General features: G+C 42.7%; 1 protein-coding gene across 2 annotated transcripts in view; it reads right to left on the bottom strand.

The window, feature by feature from the left end:
- The window catches only part of LOC147302420 (partitioning defective 3 homolog B-like), a 200,050-nt gene that overhangs the window by 97,255 nt on the left and 78,929 nt on the right, over nt 1–23,866 (bottom strand). For both annotated transcript variants that reach the window (XM_086282053.1, XM_086282054.1), the window contains exons 11-17: nt 23,435–23,620; nt 19,983–20,144; nt 18,778–18,852; nt 11,736–11,868; nt 10,427–10,568; nt 8,174–8,271; nt 3,729–3,773 (exon numbers count right to left, since the gene is read on the bottom strand). In XM_086282053.1, the coding sequence (XP_086138179.1) occupies nt 3,729–3,773; nt 8,174–8,271; nt 10,427–10,568; nt 11,736–11,868; nt 18,778–18,852; nt 19,983–20,144; nt 23,435–23,620 (841 nt within the window). The remainder of the gene's footprint in view (nt 1–3,728; nt 3,774–8,173; nt 8,272–10,426; nt 10,569–11,735; nt 11,869–18,777; nt 18,853–19,982; nt 20,145–23,434; nt 23,621–23,866) is intronic.

Raw genomic sequence — 23,866 nt, 5'->3', positions numbered from 1 at the left:
CAGGGTTAGCTGTTAGCCATTTAGCTCTAAACATCCAAACAACAACGAATGAGTCTGAATGAGGGTTTTCAAGGTGATCGTTTAAAGCAAAACAAAAACAATACACACTTAAAGAAGCTTGGAAAAGGCAGAAAAAACATACAAAATTACTGCAAAATTGAGCGGAGGTACAGTGCTGCTGGGCTGGATGAGATCCCAGGTGTGTTGTAAGGGGTAAAGTAGCCTGCTGCCAGGGAGACACTCTAAGGAAGAGAAATAAAGGGATGAATGGAGCGATATCTGTCCAGCACTGCTGGGAGTGTCTTGGTGGGGTGTTCACATGCACGTACACGCAAACACAACACACACCGAGACGACTGGGTCTGAGTCGGTAGAGGAAACTCCAAGACTGGAGCATGTTCAGCATAATCACATGAAGCTGGAACAGATACAGCTGCAGCTGAGCGAGGAAAGAGACAGCGGGAGAGGGAGAACCACAGATTACAGAAGGCGAGTTACTAAAAAAAGGATCAGCCTGTTGAGAGAAAGGGAATGAAATTGATCGTGAAGAGAGAAAGAGGGAAAGAAAGGCGGAGAGAGAGAGAGAGAGAGAGAGAGAAGGAGATGAAGTTTTGGGATTGAGAGCAGACTAAAAATGGGGATGAGTCTGGTGACAAAGAGCGAGAAAAAGGCGATTGGGAAGAAGTAGGAAAGGACGAGTGGTTGCAAAGATGAAAGCGGAAAAAAAGAAAGAAATGAGACTTAAAGCTCTATTGAAGATTGAGACTCGAACGACTGGAGAATCAAGACAGAGAGAGAGAGAGGGGGGGGGGGGGGGGGGGGGGACAGCTTGAGTAAGTGACAGAGAGAAAGATGGAGAGAGAGGAAAGAAAGAGTTAGAGGAGTGAAACGCACCTCGCGGCAGCTTCAGCCAGAGAGAAAGAGGGTTTTAGCCAGATTAAAGAAGCCAGGCAGGCCTCTTAAGACCATCCGCCTAATGAAATATGTCAAAGCTCATAAAGAAACACCGAGGCCATTTAGGAAGGAGGGGTGGGTTGAGATATGGAGCAGGAAGCTGGGCAAAATACTCTGCATCAGCAAAAATGAGAAACACGCAAAAGCCCTGTCAATACGCACTAGCTAAGACGTCAACTGGAGGGGGGATGAAGAAAAAAACCACAAGAAGAAAGGAATGCAGCAGAGAAGAAATGGATCGCTTTATCTATCATGTGTGCTTAGAAATGCCTGGAAAATGTGAGCAGGAGAGGACAGGGTGGGGGGAGCGGGTGGCAGGGTGGGGTGGGTATCAGACAGAAGAAGAGGAGGGCGGAGGTGAAGCCACTTGTGGGAATGCTGAGTGTGGGGGATTTGAGGTCAGCAACGATGCTCGGGCCATTTGTATTCTGCCAGGCAACAGGCTTAGCTGGCTGTTGCAGGTGGATTTTAGAGATCGGTGTGTGTGTGTGTGTGAGAGAGCAGGAACAGAAGGAGCAACGAGGCCAGATGTCTCCCAACATCATAACTTAAATGCTGATTTTCTTATACGGGGCCTTGCTGTCATATTAAAGACATTAAATCTAAATGAGATACAAATCACTGCTGAGCTCTACAATTAAAATCCTGACGTCTGCAGCCGAGCTGGAGTCACGACACTCTGTGAGCAACATTTGATTTCTGTTCATCCTTCAGCTGCGCAGATCAACCACAGAGGGTCTGCCAGTCGGCCACTGAGAAGAAATGCTGAAGCTGTTAGATCTAACAAAGCTGAAATTTACCAGTAGTGATCAGAAAAAGCTCCAGTAACACTGCACCTAATCTTTCCTGTCATTATTGTTAGAATGCCACAGACTCCCAGGAAGTAAAAAAAATTTGTGTTCAAAATCAAACACCACTCGAGGCTCATGCTGTGGGTGTTAACGTAGTGCTTTAATGGCGCACTAATGGAGACCTCTGATGTCGTCCATCAATTTCCAGTCGCCTCTGCTCTGGATCCTCACACGTTCTGGCTCACCTGCTTTACCAAATTCATCACGGACCTGAAACTGGCACAGAAAGCAAATATCTCTGGCTACAAGCCAGAGAGCAGACAGCAGTCTCCATGTTTAGGTAACAAGCATGAGCGGAAGCAACCTCATCATTTTCTTTGACATCGACGGCATTTGGACACCCTGGATTTATCCTCCGGGGTCAGACTGTCAGCGCCAAGTTTTACTGTAATGTCGCGAGCCATCAGACAGGTTTGCTGAAAAGATCTGAACTACTACAAAAAAGTGTTTTTAAAATCACGCGTGGATGAACTTTTGATTGCATCTCAAATATTAATTTTTCTCCTCTTGCCGTGCCACATCTATATCTGCACGTTATATTCAATTGAGCATGTCAATCAGTGTATTGCAGGTATGTATTGCAAAAGCACAAGCTGTTGTTTTTGCAGACAGAAATATAAAAAACCATAAACTATCAAACGAAAAGCCTTCTAGAAACTGGAGTCCTGAGAAAGGAGATCAATGAGTCTGCAAGGTATGTAGAGCCTAAAGTCAGGAATTTCACCATCACAAAGGAAGCTCTCATTATAGCCGGCTAGACCACCACGGTGAATCCATGATGAACATAAAGCTTGATACAAGGAGTTCACTACGACCAACACTTCACATTTAGTATCAAGGAGTCTCCAAAGGAGTCTCTTTTTACTCTAAGATCTCTCGTATGTAATGAGCAATCAGTTTTAAGAGGCCTCCCACTCTGCAGCATAAACTGCTACACACACACCTCCAACCAGACACTCTACAAACATGGCTGAGTCCTACAAGTGCAACTGCTACAATGATTTGCACAAATATGGCACAGACCAAAACATTTGTTGATTTCTCTTCTAAAAATGAGTCCACGATCAATTGTAACACATCATTTGTCCTCTATAGGGTGCTTTCTCATATTGGAAGAACAAAAAGATATTGTGAGAACACAAATATGCCACATGCACTGGCAATACCGATTACCCACCCATGACTGGACACCACCTGAACTTCCATGTTTAGTAACCCCAGTATTTGGAATTGACCACGTCCTTCTTTCTATATGAAGAGCTGACAGACGAGAGACTGTTCACCAAACTGCAGGCCATCAAACACCCACTGTTTGACTTCCTGATAAAGGCTTGGACAGTGAAAATGATTGGAGGTTGGACACAAAGGGACTTTGAGTTCGTTGATGTTTTAGCTTATATTATATATCCTCTTCTCCTTCTCAGAAAAACAAAACAAACAAAAACCAAACACTGATTACTTCACATACATCACTTTGAACCACCACTGCACCGTGTCGTCTGTAAGCAGAAAAAAAAAGTCTTCTCTTTTACATTTAACCAGACTCTTCTCAAATAAAACAAAGCAGAACTGAGTGCGAACAAATAACTGGAGCAGAATTCATTGTGATGGAGTGGGGGCTGCTGTCAGCTGGGTGAGGATTGAACGCCGCGGGCCTGCTGACCTGGGCGGCAATAAAGCAACACGAGCTCAGACGCTAAGTGCTGCACAACTCAACTCTGTCAGCCAGGGGAGAAAAAAAGAAAAAAAGGGAGGCAGAGGGAATAAAGAATAAAGAAGAATATTTGAGAATAACAAGAATCTTCACACATACGGTTCATTTTTTTCCTGTGTGGACTTGTTGTTGAATCGTTAAGCCAAAAGACACAAGGGAGAGAAGTGTGGCAGATTGGTGGGTCAAAGAAAAATAAATCGAACACTCACTGTTCTTCTGCCCGACCAGTGATCCCACGTTGCTTTCATCAGCCACTAGGAAAAAAGAAAGAGCCAGAGGGACACAGTAAATATCACACATTATGCAAGCAATATCTAGTACAACACAAAACAGCATGCAGGTCATTCCAGTGCCCCGTGCTGCTTCATAAATGGTTATACTGGAGCCTACTGGTGCTGGCATATGTTGTAAATGACTCCCGGCGTAAGATGGAAGAGGACGAGCGAGAGGCAAAATGACACAGACTGAAGGAGGAAATGAAAAGGTGGCAGAAATATAAGAAAACCAGAAGAAAGCGAGATATTGTGATTGTGAGAGAAAATGAGAACAGAGAGATGAGACAATATGAGAAATAATAAAGGGACAAAGAAGACCAAGAAAAGCAGCCCTCCCACCAACACCCCACCCCTGCCCACCAACACCTAATCTAACTAGGATTGCGGTCGGCCGGCGGTCGCCACCGCAGGATACAATAATAGGTTTTCATTATCCTGCCATTTCTCTTAAATAATCCTTTTCATTTTTTATGAGGTCAATTTTCCCAACGGACAGATGAGGGTGAGGGAGCGAGCAAGAGTGAGAGCAAGGGATAACATAGGAGAGGGAACAGCAGGGAGCGAGGAAGACAGATGCAGAGACTGGGTGTGCCGGGAAAATATAACAGTAAAAAAAACTTAAGAAAAAAAACAAACAATCAGTCAAAGTAAAGCGGAAATTGAAAAAGTGACATCTGTAGCTACCAAGACAAAGAAGCAAAAATACCTTTCTTGTCCACATGTGCCAGATAAAATAAAACTTAAATACTTTCAAAGTTTCGGGAAAAAATATTCCAGGCCTCATGACCCTGGCAGATAATGAAAAGCTTCCCTTTCACTGTGCCGGAAAGATAAAAGTCTGCGTGGCCAGCAGCCAAGTTGGTCTCTACTGCCACAGAGAAAGGCTAAAAACGTAAGAATCTCACGTTTAACCCCAACTCTGCTAACTTAGTGTGTCACTTTATTACTGAAACATTACTATACAAAGTAAGGATAGTTCTTGTAAAGTACACTGACACTGAATAATACTTTGAGGATATAGACAGTGCAGTAGGTCAGTGGAAAATGTAAAAGGGAGTAGCAGAGCCAAAGGACAAAAGTGACTGAAAGAGAGTAAATGAAGGATTGAGTATGAGATGGAAAAACAGAAAGCAAAACCAGGAATTACAGGAAAGAGTGCGCGAGGGGCAGATGGTAGGACAAATAAACAGAGAAAGTAAACAAGCAGTGTAGAAGAAAACATGTATAAATGAGGAAAGAACACTCACAAAGAGAATGAACTTGAGAGACATGATGAAACCAAAAGCTGTATATAAATGATGGACGTAGCATACGCAACATAACTCACTGGTTTATAGAGTCTGGTTTTAAAGCCTGAAGTTCAGCATCTCAGCTTTTATAACGTGAGCGATGGATCTGACTGTCAATAATCAATCGTCATCCACAATCAGCAGATTTTCAGCGATCTCAGCCTGGACCGGTGACTGACCATTAAGCCTTCCATTAGCATGGAAGAGCACAACTGTAAACTGTGGGGGACTACTACAAAAATATTTGTAACAACAAATCCAATCATACGCTCAAATGACCCTCACCCACTTTTACATGGATATTTTAAAGAAGCTAACAAAGACAAAGCAGCTAAAGCTAACACTGTCCAGGGCTAGCCACAAGCTAGCAGCCTTGGTATGAGCAAAGGATCAAAGCAGTTACGAGGAAAATTATGAAGATGAGTAAAAAAGTGAAAAGGGTTGATGTTCTGTTATTTGGTGAAATTATAAACATGCTAGAAAATTTCTGAAATGCCTGACATTTATTTTATTCAATAAACTAGCTGCATCTGCTTCTGCTTGGTCAGGTAAAGGTGCGTGGATAATAACTCATCATCAGTTAATGATTTGCACTTCTTCCCAGTAGCACAGCACTCCTTTATTGTTTAAGGGAGGGAAGACGTACTGTAGCTTGAGGACAATTGCAAGGTTTAAAATTTTATTGTAAAAATAAAACAGCATTTTACAAAAAGTGGGTTTTTTGTTTGCATATGCTGCCAGTTCTAAGGATGACAGTGCATCTCTATTTATTTCTTATTTATGTCTCTAAATAAGTTCGGAATTTACAAAAACACTACCACGCTGTATTAAATCAGAGTTGAAAACAGCAATTAAGACTATTAACACATCAGGAAAGCGTCTACTGAGATCATTAATGAAAGTTGGGGTAATCTCCACATAGACTTCTATATAATCTGACTCTGTTTTACAAGTAGAGGAGTCAACCTTTGCTGTGAATTAGGACGAATGCAGGTTAAAGGCTCTCCTGCATGACCTTCATTTTGGTTTTTGCCTCTGACAGTTAAAAATTCTGTGTGCCTTGTTTGATTTTAACCTTTTCTCGTTTATGCATATGGTCTTCCATTAAAATCCCTGCTAATTATTTCATTGCTTTAATTTCTGTGTCACTGCCAGCTCTTTAAAAATAGACCAATTGATTAAGGATAAAGGTCCAACTTTTGCTAGTGCTCATAATCAATAAGACATACTGTAGGCGATGTAGTGTTTCTGCTATGGGCGGTTTAAAGGGTTAGATACTCAGCAGGATACTCCCACAATGCCCAGGTGTTGCCTGGAAAATGACTCTTAACGAAAGATAACTTTTGGTTAAATCACTCACACTTCTTTAAACATTTTACAGAGTCATTGCACATGATATCACTTAGACTGCAAATGGCGGTATAGACGGTGTAGTCCTAAAAGGTCTGATGTTTCCATGCACTTTAAGCATCTTAAAGCCAATCCATACAGACTACTTTCCAAAGCAGACTAGAGCTTTTCAGGCTGATAAAGGCATTAGTGGGAGGAAAGAAACTGACTGGAAGAGACTTACTGTGAGATTTGCCTCAAAAAAACAAAAAAAACATATTTTACCTTTTATAGCTGAAAGCAAAAATATTCTTTCTGGCATTTTTGGGCATTTGTGGAACAGTAGAAAAAGACTGATTCATGATTCTGTGATCCACTGGAACAAACCCACACCGCTTGTCAGAAAATTCAAAGTTTGGCGCAGCTATCGAGTTAGCGATCCCACAATTCATATCAGCATTTGCAGGCTGAGGATTTCTGTGTGTGAGTGAAAGCTCTGAGTCAACAGAGTATTTGCTGAGGCATCAAGGGTCAATAAAAGCAGCTCACCTCTTTCTGTCAAGTGGTGTTTAATAAAAGCTAACCTGCTCTAAGGTGCTGCTGAAGCTCAGGTACGCGTGACTATACAGACTGACATGTGGGAAACTCTCCTGGGGAGAAAAAAATGTCTCTTTAACAACAAATTGTACAGACAGGGCTGGCATCTGAGGTCTGCCGCACACTCAGAGACACACAAAGCTCTGCTAACTACCTTATTTCAGCCCTGAGCACTTTGGAGAGGGAAGGGATGAATAGACGTGGAATGATAACACAGAAAAAGAAAAAAAACAGATTGAAATGGAGGATGGCCAGAGATGGAGATAGAAGCCAGAGAGCGGAGACAGATAGAGGTGGGTATTGGAGTGGGTCCTCAGTGGGATAGAGCACAGCGTGCGTGTGTATGCGTGTGTGTCTGAGTGCGCGCGGCCGTGTGTGCAGACCACCCTTGTCCGTAATGAAAGCCAATCAGCTTGGGTGGCAGAGGCGTGTGCTGCAGGAAGAAAGCCAATCCACTGAACCTAATGAACCGGGATTGGAAATCAGAGAGAGGCAGAGAAGAAAGGAGAGAGGCACGGAGGAGAGCGAGAGCAATGAACTCATCGCCTTGCAGTAAGGAAACAAAGTGTTGAAAAGAAAAAGGAGATAAACAAAGATGAAGGGAAAGGAAGGGAAAAAAAAAAGATGATCTTATCCAAGAAGATGCAAGCACAACAAGAAAAGTAAAGAAAAATATCAAAAAAAAGGAGGAGAAAAAGAGAGGGGAGAGAATGAGGGGTCAACTCGGGTTAATATGAGGAAATCAGCCTCTGCGTTCTCGCCTTCCACACACAGCAAGCTATGAGATTGGAAACCTCGGCCCTTTCGTTCACACACAAATACAAAGGACGCACGGAAAGACACGCACACACCAGAAGCTGTGTTCGTGGAGCTTGCTGGAAAGCCCCTGGGGTTTATAAGTTCACGGGGTCAAATCCCCTTAGGCGGAGGATAATAGCAGAGGGCTACATATCACAACAAAGAAATGCACTGATAAGACGCGTGTGATCGCTGCCGAGATTGTGCGTGTGTCTGTTTCTAGGCTGAGTCCATGATTAGAAGAGGATTTTGGGCTGTTTGTGATGGTTGGGACAACAATGTGGTTCGTGCAGCGTTTTTGCCTCAGAAAATGTACAAACACGAGAGATTTTCTCACTGATGAGGAGGTGAGGGAGTGAAGCTTACCCATGTCCATGCTCTTGGACGCTCTGTTGCGAGGTACGTTGTCCTTAGCATTTTCTGCGTAGAAAGCTTGAGCGGCGCGGGACACCTTCTGAATCTCACTGCAAAACAACAATCAATCGGTTAATCGAGTCAAGTTCGAGCTTGTGCCCTGGCACAAAAACGAGTCGTAGTAAACAAAATTTGAGCATCAAACTCAAACAGACGATTCAATTTCCTGCAGTCCAGATGGCATGATTCAATAAAACACCATTCAACTTAAAGGGAAACTACTATATTGATGCCAGACACTTCAGTGGGATAACGTAAACATGCACTGTAGCCTTTTAGAGCCAACAAATCACAATCACGCTGACCAGATTTACTTGGATTGACAGATTTGTTCGATTTATTTGATCTTTCATATGATGAAGCAGCACTGAGAGTGATGATTTACAGAGTTCCCACGCTTATATGTGCATTATATTCAGTTCTATTCATATAGCGCCTAATCACAACAGTTGCCTTACATTGAAAGTGAGAGAAAACAGCAACAATCAGATGTCCTTTGGCCAAACACTTGGCGACAGAGGGAAGGAAAAACTCCCTTTTAACAGGAAGAAACCCCGGTGCAGAAGGAAGCTTGGGGAGGGGCAGAATTTACACAGTGATAGTATTGTGTTATATAACCCTGGGGGTACATGAGCTTCAGTGATTGAATGAAATCTCTTTTTCAAATCTCTGTGCTTTGAAAAATGCTCTACATATAAAGTTATAAATATTATCATCATCATCATTACAGGAAGGCCCCAGCTAGCCAGCCGGCTTTAGATTTGAACCCAGCAACCTTTTCCTGTGATGTGCCAGTGCTAACAAATGCACAACTATGCCCAAATTATTATATGATCATTATGGAAAAACACAATTTTAATAACAAGTAAACTGTTATTGAGTAATCACTGCTCGGTTCCTGCCACATCTTATTTGGGCGAAGTTCAGACTTGGTAACTCCAAAACGTGACATTTTCTTCATTGACATCCGTTCCCTGGGTTGTTTTCTTGTTTGTCACCAGAACACAGCTAAACTTCAGGTCACGGTGTGCAGGCCTGCTCTTATTCTTCTTTCCACAAATCATGATGCTCCCTTCACCATCCATGCTTTCAAGCAGGCACGACCTTTTAGTGTTTTTAGCGTGCAGGGACATTTTTTGTTACATTTGTCCAAAGAATGGTGAAAACTGAAGCTTCCAGGCGTGCTACAAAATATCTTTGGAGAATTGTGACTGCTTTCAATTTACATTCATTTATTTATTAAGTGTTATTCTTATATTGTTTACATACTATAAGATTTTAGGAAGTTGGGTACATTTTTGCAGGTACTTTAATATTATGCGTGTGTTCTTCTTCACCTCGGTGTGATTTTTGCAGGACATCCACTCTGAGTAACCCGAGTCTTAAATTACCGCTACCATGCTTTCATTGCTTTGTCTAGCTTCATATATCTTCCTGATGCTATGCTAAAGTCCTGTAGCAATCTGGGTAGCACTTTCTAGATCGCTGTTTACAGAGAGGGGCAATCCTACTGGACGGCCTTACATTAGGTTTTCATTTTAGTTTAGTCGGATGGAATTTTTATATGATGATCAGACCACCTCTTTTTAATCCAAAACACAAAAATCAATATTTGATTTGAGGCTCAACACTGCCCCAAAACAAAGGGGCGATCTACTTATGCAATTGAGTGCTTTATCTAGAGCGTCAAATCAAAACTTATGTCTACATCCACCGAATATAGAAAAGCATGGGGGGGGGGAGAGATCCCTTTTTTGATTTTCAAAGGCCCTGACAGCCTGCTGACAGAACATCTCCTTAGCAGGTAATCCTAATGAAGCAGGTAGGAAATTGGCGTTTCACATAAATTTCCTGTGTTTCTGTTCTCAGTGTGTCAGCCAACTGTACAGCAGGATACTAACAGAAATATCACAGCTCTTTCTGAGCCCATGATCTCCTACAGAATTTATTCCATTATGCTATCAGCATATAATTGGTTTTGCGTGATGCAAATAGGCTACTGCAATTAGACAATCTAGTCTAAATAATGCATATTCACAATGTCATATTTAATGTAATGGCTCTACTTTATCTCATAACACAGAGGGCCATATTAAGAGCGCCATTAGAACATAATAACTCTGTAAGCCTATGTGTGGAGTTTAATAGAGGGTTGATTATGAAGTATTCTATGCAGTGTGTGTGTGTTTTAATGGGGTGGGGTACCTGTTGGATGAAGGGTTTAGCAAAAACTCTCTGTTCATTTCCTCCACAGTGCCAGGGGAGGGCGGCGGGGGGAAGTCTTGCTGCTCGTCGTCGTTGCCGTAGTGACCATAGCTGTCATCGGCGACCGCAGCAGGAGATGGAGCTGAGCAGAAACAAAAAAAAAAAAGTAAAACATTTTTTAAAAAACAACAACAACACAGATTTTGTTTATCAGGATGAATCAAAGCTTTTCTCAGGTTGTTTGTTCATAGCTTTCACTTTGATTTTTGCTGGAGACGATATCAAAAATAACCCTGCCTGAATTAACTCCAGCATCAATCCTGAACGCAACAAAAGCTTAATAAACGATGAGCGGCAGCACACAATCACGAGATCTCATTTTAGCAGCTGTATACTTCTAAATATTATCAATCAGTGGTGACAGGGCGCGTCACATATTTAATTACAGGCGCGATGAAAAATAGCGCGTCCTTCAATCGAGGATCGATACTGACGATGAAGAGCTCAGCATTACGTCAAAAATAGATGCAAACTAAAAAACAGACACAACAATCGTTTGTAACTTATTTGAAACACTTCCTGACGCATTTCCATAAACTGTAAACCCCCAAGAGTTTATCGCACTGTAAACTCTTTTGTGTTGAAATCCACCCTCGTCGTAAAACTCCACTACTGTTCCACTGTGACGGAGGGCCGACAGTGAGAAAAAACATCCCGGGCTTCCCATGGGGGTGAGGGAGTGGGAGACGAGGGAGAAAGAGATAAAGAATGAATTTAAAACAGTTTGTTAGTCCTTTTTTTCCCTTTTTCTTTAACACAACAGCACGCATGCCGCACAATATCCCGTATGCAAATCTGGCCCACTCAGGAGCTTTTTCATCAGCGTAATGATTCCAAGGTCAGATCTTTTACACATGAAAAGCAAGCGGCGCGTTCAGAAAAACACAGTTAATGACTTCCCTTTCTCCTGCTAAAAATATGCAGGGGCGAGAGTGAGGAGAGATCCAAAGACAGAGCCGGGGAAAGATGTGACAAATTTGTAATGCGGTGCTATAAAATGCTCAGGGTGGCTGCTACAGTGACCTAAAAAACACTATGGTATCAGGAGCCTTGGCTGGATGTCACGCTGTGCAGTGATGGCAAATACACACACACACGTAAATAAGCTAACGCGAATACACACACACACAAACAAACATACTGTGTGTACATACTCAGCTGCAGATAAGGGGAGTACACAAACACTCTAAGCCTAATGTTGACTATCTGACAGTTCAAATGGACAAACAGCGTGCAGTTGTGTGCTCACCACTTCCAGATTTGCTGTGTGTGTAGTTGTTCGGCGTAGCTGGAGTGTGACTCGCACCATTCATGGTGGACTCAGTGTTCGGAGCTCTGGTGGGTCCTGAAGGTCTCTGGTATGAATCGTGGCTTCGAAGGTCCTGTCAGCAAAGAGGGAGAAGAAGAGAAACTCTGAAAATGGTTGTCAGGTTTCAGATGCAAGAAAATGTGATTCTTTTATTACGCAGTAATGAATGAGTCTCTTTTATTTCACTTTTACCACATTTTTAGATATCACTGCTACAGAATACTAGCACCAGATTCCAAAGTACACAAGCGTCAAATTTATAGCCTGTTAACTGAATCCTGCTTTCAAAGGTATACTGTCTTTGTGTTTTGGCATGCTGGAGGCATGCTCTTGAAGACGTACACGTTTTTGTCTACTGGTGTCAAACCAGTAAAGCAGTCTGGTTCGTTCGGTCAAAAGGACAATAATAAATTGTCGATCTTTAATCTTAAATGTCACCACAATGTGGGGAAGAGGCTCCAGGACAGATTTATCAGCTTGAGCACATCGTAAGGGGCAGTTGTGAAACAAAAGCGCAAACGACCAGCAAAATGCACAATGATCTGATCCCTCCAACCACTTCCTGATATGAACGTAACCACCAATCGTGGTGTAAACGTTAACAAGAACCGATGTGCAACGAGTATGTACCAGGAAAATATGTAACCAGTGCTTGATGTGCGGTCCTTAGCTTGTCCTGTATCCTTCTGCAAGTCGAAACAGAGTCAATTTGCTAGAGAAATCTAGCACTAGACTGTCAACAAAAATTTTTTTATTTAACAACTGCAAACAGCTGTTGTGACCAACTGGTCAGCCCACGGTTGAGAGTTCAACACCCTCAACCTCGGTATGTCTTGTGAAGACAGTACGGCGTCTCAGGTCTTCTCCTAAGTGCTTTACATCATATTTGTCTGAACAACCCTTTTCTGTGCCTGCTTATAAGTACAGGTCTTTTCCACTTCTCTTACCTATGGTGTGCCACAAGGCTCTGTTTCGAAGCCCTTAGTGATTCTGTTATATCTGCTCCATCTGCAGCACTTTCTGAGAACTTTTCAGGACATTTGTTATCACAGCTACACATTTAGTTATATATCTCCATTAAGTCTCAAGGTGTTTCTAAGCTACAGATCTTGCAGAGGTGCTTTGACTCTATTAAAAGGATGGGTGACATTATTTTCCAACTTAATAAAGAAAAAACAGAAGTCCTCGTTTGTGCCCCTGACAGATTTATGTCTAAGGTAATGGAAACTCTCGATGGCTTTGCCATATTTGCCAAATCTTTTTCCTGTGGAGTAACCCGACTTTTACTTTGGAAGTTCATATCTCAGGTTTGCTCTTGCTTTTAATCAGTTATGAAATATTGCCATGTTAACTCATATCGAGTTACACTCTGAACTGAAATTGTTATTCATGCATTTTTCATCACATCTGGATTATTGCAATTAATTGTTCACTTATCTAAGCAAACACTCAGTGCAACATTTGCAGGTTGTTCAGAATACGGCTGCTCAGTGACTCACTTCACGTTGTTTTTGACCAAACTGGCTGGTCCAATTTAAATTTCTAATCTTCTCAACTTGATGCGAAATCCACACAAAGAAATGGATACTGTGACCATTAAGAGATGTGGAAACTCAGATGTCCTAAATGATCCCTAAAAGATACCCTGTAATATTACACTGTAGTGACTCTTTCTTTGACTCCTGTTTGAATAAGAAAAATACACTCCCCTGAATAACTGCTCTTTTTCTATATCTATAGATCTATAGATCTATATCTATATCTATAGATCTATAGATCTATATATCTATATCTATAGATCTATATCTATATATATATATATATATATATCTATAGATATAGATCTATATCTATATCTACAGTGGGGCAAAAAAGTATTTAGTCAGCCACCGATTGTGCAAGTTCCCCCACCTAAAATGATGACAGAGGTCAGTAATTTGCACCAGAGGTACACTTCAACTGTGAAAGACAGAATGTGAAAAAAAAAAAATCCATGAATCCACATGGTAGGATTTGTAAAGAATTTATTCGTAAATCAGGGTGGAAAATAAGTATTTGGTCAATAACAAAAATACAACTAAATACTTTGTAACATAACCTTTGTTGGCAATAACAGAGGTCAAACGTTTACTATAGGTCTTTACCAGGTTTGCACACACAGTAGCTGGTATTTTGGCCCATTCCTCCATGCAGATCTTCTCGAGAGCAGTGATGTTTTGGGGCTGTCGCCGAGCAACACGGACTTTCAACTCCCGCCACAGATTTTCTATGGGGTTGAGGTCTGGAGACTGGCTAGGCCACTCCAGGACTTTCAAATGCTTCTTACGGAGCCACTCCTTTGTTGCCCGGGCGGTGTGTTTTGGATCATTGTCATGTTGGAAGACCCAGCCTCGTTTCATCTTCAAAGTTCTCACTGATGGAAGGAGGTTTTGGCTCAAAATCTCACGATACATGGCCCCATTCATTCTGTCCTTAACACGGATCAGTCGTCCTGTCCCCTTGGCAGAAAAACAGCCCCATAGCATGATGTTTCCACCCCCATGCTTCACAGTAGGTATGGTGTTCTTGGGATGCAACTCAGTATTCTTCTTCCTCCAAACACGACGAGTTGAGTTTATACCAAAAAGTTCTACTTTGGTTTCATCTGACCACATGACATTCTCCCAATCCTCTGCTGTATCATCCATGTGCTCTCTGGCAAACTTCAGATGGGCCTGGACATGCACTGGCTTCAGCAGCGGAACACGTCTGGCACTGCGGGATTTGATTCCCTGCCGTTGTAGTGTGTTACTGATGGTGACCTTTGTTACTTTGGTCCCAGCTCTCTGCAGGTCATTCACCAGGTCCCCCCGTGTGGTTCTGGGATCTTTGCTCACCGTTCTCATGATCATTTTGACCCCACGGGATGAGATCTTGCGTGGAGCCCCAGATCGAGGGAGATTATCAGTGGTCTTGTATGTCTTCCATTTTCTGATGATCCATCCATCCATCCATCCATCCATCCATCCATATATAGATATATATAGATATATAAATAAATAAATAAATAAATAAAAGAGTGGCTTCAAACTGCACAAAACTAAAGCAGCAAGGAAACATCGCCTGGGATAATTTTCATGAAGGAAATCCTACAAATGAAAAATCAAATGTGAATTTTCCCGAGCCAAGAGCAATTGCAGTCAAGTCCAAGTCAACAGCAAAAAGGGCGGATTTGCAATAATCTTCTTGCAGTTCACTCACTTCTTGCAACTAATGGATTACAATTCAGCTCAGATGGTAATACTAGATCAGGGCTCGGAGGAAATGTGAATAGACTAAAACAATCCTCTGAGGATCAGATGTGCAGTGGAGTTTAAAAAACAAAAAAAAGAATTCTGGTTGATCAAAAGTGAGGAAGAAATATGTCACTGATGGAGACTCAGCTGTGACCAGGTCCCTCATCAGCTAATGTTTTCTGAAGTATTTCCTAACTTTGATACAGAAGATGGTAGCTTCGCTAACAAAATTAGCAAACATACACATTTAGATGCACTTCTGGGAGTCCTTATTAGAAAAAATGAGTAACTGCAGTGGAAAATCATGTGATACCGTTCATGGGTACACTGAAAACACAATAATTAAGATAATCCTGAAAGTGCTGACAGGCACATTATAAAACAGCCATCCAGAACTACAAAGGACCCTCACCCCGCAGCTGGAGACAGGGACTAGCAACGGTGATGGGAATCAGTGCTGCTGGCGGATGAAAGAAGCCTGCTTTGGTCAAAGAGATGGGCGCTACAGCTGTCAAACACACACACAGCAAGCAAAAGCAGACACCGACACACAGGCTTAAGACTCGGCGTACAATAATGAAAGGTGTTCCAGCAGCTTTCTGATATCAAAGTGTTGGGTGGGGTGCATTCACAATGTCACGCAGTCCCTGGGGTATCATTAGTAGCTACCATACATCTTAATATGTCACAACATCACAGCTGTCAATCACACTGAGCTCGTATATGGGTGCCGTATGAATGTGCACACAAAGTTGTGACAGTTTTTCCGCATCTGTCACTAACATAAATCCCATCATTGCTGCCCATCTGCCCGTCCGTCCGTCTATCCATCCATCCCTTGGCCTGCGGTTTGCCTCAGGCTTTTAAAGCTGCCTGGCAGACAGGCAGTCAGATATCTTAATCCCACAACAATAAGTAAACAGGGGTGTGGGGGATCTGTCTTTGCAGACAGTCTTAACCTACAGCTGCATAGAAAAGGCTTCAGAGAGGCTTAGTCCTGCCTCAGCCTACCGCGTCACCCACCCAACCCTCTTATCAATTGGCTAGACGTGGAGAGCAACGGAGGAACAGAAACCGTTCCACATGACTTATATGTCTATCGTTTTGCCAATTATGATCCCTTTTTCACTGTTTATCAGTCTACTTAGCCTTATAAATGCTTAGATACCTACGGTAGGTCGTCACATGCTTCCTCGAATATGATGCAAAGTTACATCAGAAAAAACGCAAATGTCAAACTCATGCTTGCACTAGAGAGAAAAATCACAAGCTTTATAGATCTCCTTCTGTGTATGTTTACTTACATCTGTCAAAAACATTTAAAACCCTATATATCCATGCTGAGAATACCTACAACATCCAATTACATCTGACTACAAGTTTGAGTAAATCAGAACCTAGGCAAGTCCAGTGATTCATTACTTAAACCTAAACAATGAAATACAACATCTGGGTGTATTTAAAGCAAAAAAGTCATTCTTAGATGTAACAAGGTAAATGTGGCAGTTTATCATGTTTAGGACTTCAGGCCCTATAATCCAGTGCTCACCCAAAGCCAGCTCCAGACAGAGGCGGGGATGCTGACGGGGGTCAGGGCGTTTCGTTTTAGGAGCCGTTTGTTTAATCAAAAGACCAGACTGGCTGTTAAGCGGTGAGACGAGAAGGACTATGCAGATAAATACTGAACTTTGAACTGTGTTTGATAGCTTTTATCCAAAGGCTTGGATTGATAACAAAGATGCACACACGCACACTGGGACGAGGCATAGACGAGATGTAAATGCCACAATGTGCAGGTCAATGGCAATCAACCCATGAAGTCTCCCTCTGTGTCACGCAGTCTCACCAAGCTGCTGTGAAATGTGTTTTGAAGCTTTTGGAGTAAACGTTTGTGTCAAGTTCAGCTTTTTCGATCCACGAACTTGAGCTGCTTTTTAAGATGAACATAACCTTTTTGCATCCTGTGTGATTCAAGAACCTTTTAGTTTGCTTCAACAAACAAGTCCTCTGAACTCTCTGCACAGAAAACCATTTGGTATTAAAAAGCGTTGCACTGTAACGTACTTTTCGTTGCATATTTAATTAAATGACTTGTTAGTGACTATGAACATGACCTGTTAGTTCATCGCATAATATACATGATATATATGCTGTATGATATAGATTTTTCTATGTTACAGCTTTAAAACAAAATGTATATTAAAATATGTCTTAAAAATGTATTATAAATATATTTTATTTATAATAAAATATTTCACATATTTTAATAAATAAACGTAATAAAACAAAAATGTTGAGTCGTGTGATTTATGTTAATATTGGGAATTTTAAGTTGCTCAATTCTGAGGAAACACCTTCGTTTATGCATGAAGGAACAAGGACTAAAACCCAGACAGAAAAGAGACACCAAGCCCAAAACAGGGGGAAGAGGGAAGCAATAAATTTAATAAATAAGAGCAGAGCCAAAAAGAAGAAAGCTGCTGAAAACCCAACAGGAAAAACAGACATGCAGGAGGCTTCACACTAGCTTTATTTAAACAGAGGAGAAACACGCAGGTGAGACAGGAAAGCAAGAGTACATCCTCTTAAAAACATGGAAAATAAAAAAGGAAAACTTCACACAGACAAAGTAGCGGGTTTAACAGAAAAAGAGAGCTAAGTTTAGTGATTTAAACCAATGTGACAGAGAGGAGAGTCAGACGCAGTGATGAATTTAGTACTGCATCGAGCTATGAGTCACTTTTTAAAAGGGGAACAAAATGGTGTGGCAGTTAGCGGTGCTGGCAAAGGGAAAGCTCTCAGATAGATGAATCTGCTTCCAAACCACTGATGGCTAAAAAAAACTGTACTGTAGTCACACTAAGAGAAAAAACGTTCTCCCCATAATTTCATTGGTGGTAATGCTCATAACGTTACACAGATAAAAATGAATATTTTCCCAAAGTGCTTTGGTTTCATTTCAATTCCTTAATTTTCAGTTAAATCTTTTCTGTGTGCATGAGATCATCCACACACTTAAGACTCGGTCAGAGCTGAAAGTATCGTCTGGTCAGAGACTGATTGTGAATGCAATTATGCGAGTGTGCGTCCACGTAGCTGTCTGCAGATCTGTGTGTGTTTCTGTTACTCTGACCGCGAGTGGGTATCTTGCTGTGCGTAGGCGAGTCCCCGTACATCTGCTCTGCCATCGCTCGGATGTTTTCGGTGTAACTGTTACTCTCGTGGTCGTGGAGATCATCCAGTGTGCGGCTACGCGTGCGCCTGCCCTCGTGGCCGCGTGTGCCCACGTCACGCTGCGTGTTGCCCTGAGAGTCGCGCACACTGTGACCGCATGCGTTATCGAGCGTGCTGTGGGCGTGCGCGTCCGTGAGCGTTTGGCTGCATTCACACCTTTCCCCATTTAGATTTCCCTCTGTCGGCTTGTTTGAGCTGCGCACTGTTTGGCGGTGCTGTGCGTACTCGCCGTCATCATCGCTGCACTCATTACCCCTTTGTCTGAACCCAAATGTGTAACCGCTACGCCCGTGAGTGCGGCTAAATCCATAGGTGTATCTGGTGTGCGTCTCCCCTGGCCTCTGTGCGTAACGCTGCCTGTGGCTCGGAGGCAGCGGCTCGGTCGCCCGCCGCCTCAGCGAGGGGAGGAAAAAAGACGAGGAGCGGGGAGGCGGAGATGGCTGCGATTGGTGGCGGCCGTCACCCGTTCGTACCTGTTTGCTGTAGCCGGCTTGAATGTTGGGTTGATGGTTGGTGGAGATGTTTGAAGTGGAGTTGGCATTCCCCATCTGCAAAGCAAAATAAAGTCATTTTGACGCATTTATAGCGACTGAAGTGGCACAAAGCTTATCGAAGGCCTCCTAAATAAACAACACTGTTATCTGCTGCTTCTTGTTTGGGTGTCAACTTAAACTTAAAGCTGTAAAAATCGCCTACCTTTTCTCTGGGTTGATTTTTTATTTTGCGTGAAAAAAAAAAAAAAAACTGTCACGAGAATGTAGCTTATGCAGTCTTAACAGCCAAACAAATCACACAGCATGACAGTCGCACGGGGAGCCTTTATTTTCATTATTTCTATCCAAAAGTGTTTATGAGAAGCACTTCTCTACGATGACTGAGCTGAGGGGCTTTCTGAATACTGGAAAAGGTTTTGTTTGTCACAGAAAAAAAAAGAAAAGAAAGAAAGAACACCATCTGTGTCACTCCACAATCAATTTAACTGGGTTTTGTAAAAAGATTTAGTACTTCAGCCTGATTTCACATTGCCAACCCACTTACTGTTTACTGTATAAGCAGCACTTTTTTTTTTTAAGTGTAAGCCTCAAATGATGACAACATGAGAGAAAAAAATCATCCTAAAGCGAATTATATGTTTAATTGATTCTGCTGTCAAAACTGTGGCAGCTGCTTATGATGTGAATAATCTTTGAACGTATAAGGGTGTGCAGAGGATTTCATAATGCAGCAGGCATTCCCTAATGTACCCGAATTCATCCAGCCCGACTCTGGGAATCTAAAACTTTTATTTAGCTCATAAGGAAACATGAAAAAACATGCAAAAGTTTTGGAATAAACGGGCGTACTCATCGCCTTGGATATTTTCTGGATTAAACAGTTGAAAAAGACTGATGTCTGCAGGACTGTATCAAGACAGAGCCATCGTGGCTCCTTCCAAGCCACTGATGTGAACCTCTCTGCTCTTTCCAAGGCTTCAGACTCCAAAGACCTCCAAAATTACGCCTGAGCACTTCCGTGGCCTAAAAACGTCACTGCTTTCCATCAGTTAAATTTTTTTTATTAACAGCAACATCTTAGTTGGCGATGAAGCTCTCGATTTCTGAAATACAGCTCTCAAAAAAAAAATCCCACGATGCCACAGAAGTTGGCTCTGGGATGACAAAAACAAAGCTTGCTGTACCTGCTTGGGCGCTCGGAGAACAACCACCTGGATGGTGCCTCTGGTGTTTCCTTCCGACGACATGGACCGCCTCAGGCCCTCCATGGCGGCGTTGTTGGAGCGCCCGACCAGCGATTCGCCGTTCACCGCTATCATCTGATCGTTTATACACAAACGGCCATCCTGTTGGGAGAAGACGACCGTTAGGTGCGCTTTAAGAGAAAACCTGAACGTGTCCTTTGCGGTCACACTTTATTTACTCAATTTAAGTAAAATAATAAAATGAGATCAAAGTGAGCAGAGCGTAAAAAGATTAAAACGAACTAGAACGGGTACTGATAAAGTTTTAAAAGTAAGGAAGAGAAATTTGGAGAGGTATAAAGTGTGTGTGGGTGTGTGAGAGAGAGGCCGAGTGGGAAAGAAGAAAATGGAAGAAGGGGTAGGCAAGAAAATTGTAGAGTTAGCAATCTACTGAGAGCGAGAGAGCCATGATAAATACATAGAGCAGCTAATGGAATAGCCTCCGTGGGCACTAAATCACTTCTAAGTGTTTTAAATAGCAGCCTCTTGTAGAGAGGCAACACAGAATAGTGCCCTGGAGGGAGAGCGAGGGAGCGAGGGAGGGAGGGAGGGAGGGAAATGAACGATCCAGTGAGGGAGAAGGAGAGAGAGGGGATCAAATGAAGAGAGTGATGCAAAAAGGCAATAAATGAAAGAAAACACAAGACGACACAGGGAGAGACTCCTGTGTGTGAGAAAGTCTGAAGATCCCATTATGGTCAGTGCTGCCCTTTGACCCCACCGCATTAACAAGGCACCGTTTAGGCTGACCTCAAAAATGACACCACACACACACACGTACGTGCACACCCAGAAGCACACCCAGAGTTTAAGGCCTGGCATCAAATTCAAGGATGGCATCAAAAATTGATGCTTATCCCAAATACGGCAGACGCCTGTGATATTCCCCATTAATTCCTTCATTCTCCATGTAAGCAGCTGCAGCACGATACATGTAAATTTAATTTGTTTTCTCAGCATACTCTTTGAAATGATCGTGTGACAGGATTAGGGGTAAAGTCAAAGAACTTTCTTTTTTTTATAATATATATATATATATATAATTGAGGCCCCCGGCCTGACACCCCTCCTCCCACCCTAAAACTATTTAATGGAAATAGGTTAGATCTCGCCACGTCTCTTCCTCATCTCCTCCTTTTCTGTGCCTGCTGTGTGATGATGTGTGTGTGTCAGTCAGGCTCAGGGGACGCCCGGGTTCCCCCCTCTGCACCGGCCTGCCGCTGCAAACTCTCATCAGGGCCCTTAGCTGCTTTTCATTAGCATGAATCGACGTCGAGGAGGAGACACACGCACACATACAGTATCTACTCTTACGCGCTGTGTTCCTGCTGAGTGTCTACACTTTTCAATTTTCTTTTTCTCCTCTTATTCCGCCTCTTTGCGTCGCTCTCTCGTTCGATACAGCTCATCTCTTCCTTCTCAGATTCCCTCCCTTCTTGCACTCGTTCACCCGCTGTCTTCTTTCATTAGGCTCCTTCCCTCCGTTCCTCGCTGCTGTCTGTCTCCCCTGCCTCGCTACTCTGTCCCAGAGACCAGTTTCGCAGCCAGCCGCAGATCTTACGACGACATTCTGTCGGAGCGCTATCCGCATCGGCAGATGTCTGAAAACTACTTCTGAAGGCACTTTTGGGAGCCTCTGTCTGGCCTGCCTGATCCCAGAACAGCTATTTATCTACAACGGCACACTCGTCTTTGCGCCTCCTTGTCGTGCAGAGCAGATCTGGGGGCAGCGACGAGAGGCGCAAAGACTTGTGACATTTGCTGGCGGACACAGATTGAGGCCAAGCAGAGGAGTCTCCAAAGTGCTGAAATAGGATGTTTTTTTTCCTGATGCACTCACAACTTGAAGTGAGCACTGAGTGATATAGATAAGACTGCTGCAGTGCTTATGTGACAAGGCCACTTGGGGTCAATGGGTGTCAAAGGTTAAGGGAAACCAAGAGGGGGCGGGGTTGGAAGCAGAGAATGACAGGAAATGGGAGAGAGGAGATGACAGGAAATGACAGAGAAAGACATCAGAAAACAGGGGAAATAGAGTGACTAAATACAACTAGATGAAACAAAAAGAAAGACAATAAGAACAATCCCCATGACATTTCTTCTATGTACCTGGGAGAAACAAAAACTGAATAAAACGATCAATCAAAGAAGCCTGAACAGTTTAAGTCTGAGATTTAAAAAAAATTGCAGATCGATTCCTAACCTGTAAATCCCCCAGGAGCCGTTTCTGCTTAGAACAGGGGAAATATTAGCTCATTTCACTGCTTCAAATGACAATTAAAATGCCTTTTTTGTTCTGGTGAGATGGATTTTTTTTTTTTTTTTAAAGAAACATGTCAACATACAGGTCTTCTTCTGTCCTGTAAAAATATAGTTTTTCACAGGACTGCATAGAGTCCTGTGAAAAACCAAGTACACTCCATGATTCGGTGACTTGCAGAACTACCTTTAGCAGCAATAGGTTGAAGTGATGGTTTTCTCCGTCTCTCACATCACTGTGAACTTTGGCCTGCTCTCCTTTACAGCGTTGGTTTGGGGGACTTTATTTATGCACAGCTCTCTTAAGGTCGCACCAAAGCACTTTAATCAGGTCTGAGTTGGACCGCTTCATTGTAGGTTTTTCTGCTTGCGGTCATTGTCCCGGTGGCCTCATATTCAACTTCTAGAATAATTTGTTATGAGTTTAATGACTGCAAGGTGCCCAGGGCTGCAAAACAAGCCCAAATCATCACCCCTCAACCATCGTGCCTTAGAGGTGGTAAGAAATATGCTGGGTTCACCATTCTACCCAAGGATGCTGTGGCGCGCAGAGTGAAAGAGCCAGGGATCGAACCACCAACCTTCCAATTAGCAGTCTATCCTTTCTGCCTCCTTTTTTCCATCTGTACTTTGAGTCTTGTGGTTTCCTCAGATACAACTTTGGAAACCTAAGCCATTTTTAGAGAGAAGAGGCTTTCTCCTGGGAACCCTTCCAAACAAGCCCTACTTATTCAATTAGGGTTAGCAAGAGTTTCCATAATGAAATTACTAATACAATGAATAGCCTTTTAAAATGAGTAATAGGTCAGAGGGTTGGTTGAATATTTGAAATACTAAGTTAATAGTTGTAGATGGCTGAAATACTGAAAGTTATCCAGATCCAGTTTAAAATACAGTCACCTGAATGTGAAAGGTGTTGGAAGAGTTTGTGAGGGTTATGTCAGGTGAAACAGGCTGGGAACCATTTGTTAACAATTACACTGAGCTCACAAAGTGAGCTGTCTGTTAGCCCCCCAGCAACCCTGAACTGGATAAGATGGATGGATGGAAGGAAGGAAGAAAGGATGAATGGATGGATGTTACATAAAAGTGGGATCTAAAGGCCTGAAAACATGGATGTGTCTATTTCATACCTTATAAGCAGCCCCTCCATGAATGATTGACTTGATGAAGATTCCCAGGTCCTCTCCGGTCTCCCTGGACTTGTTCCCCTTTAGGCTGACCCCCAGGCCGGCCGAGCCCGTTTCATTGAGCGGGATCTCGTACATCAGCTGCTCCCTGCCATCCTCCATCACCCGACCGCTCAAGTCCTCCCCTTTCTGAAAAACAGTAAAGAACAGAGGCTCAGGTGTTATGTAAAACACTATAATCTGTTCACACATACACCTAGAGCATACTTTACATGATAACTGCTGAGTGTGATAGCTGATGAGTGAGGCAGGAGCACCATACCCAACTGAACTGACTGATAAGGCATGTACCTACAGCACAGTGCACCGACTATACTCAACACCACGAAAAAAAAAAAAAAAGGGAGGAGTGAGAGATGGATTAAAGAGATGGAA

The sequence above is a fragment of the Aulonocara sp. 'chitande type north' Nkhata Bay genome, linkage group LG23, assembly GCF_057382095.1.
Source record: "Aulonocara sp. 'chitande type north' Nkhata Bay isolate Kocher_YH1m ecotype deep benthic linkage group LG23, A_spYH_male_GT1.1, whole genome shotgun sequence".
Lineage (NCBI taxonomy): Eukaryota > Metazoa > Chordata > Actinopteri > Cichliformes > Cichlidae > Aulonocara > Aulonocara sp. 'chitande type north' Nkhata Bay.
This window is presented reverse-complemented; position numbering and strand designations above follow the sequence as displayed.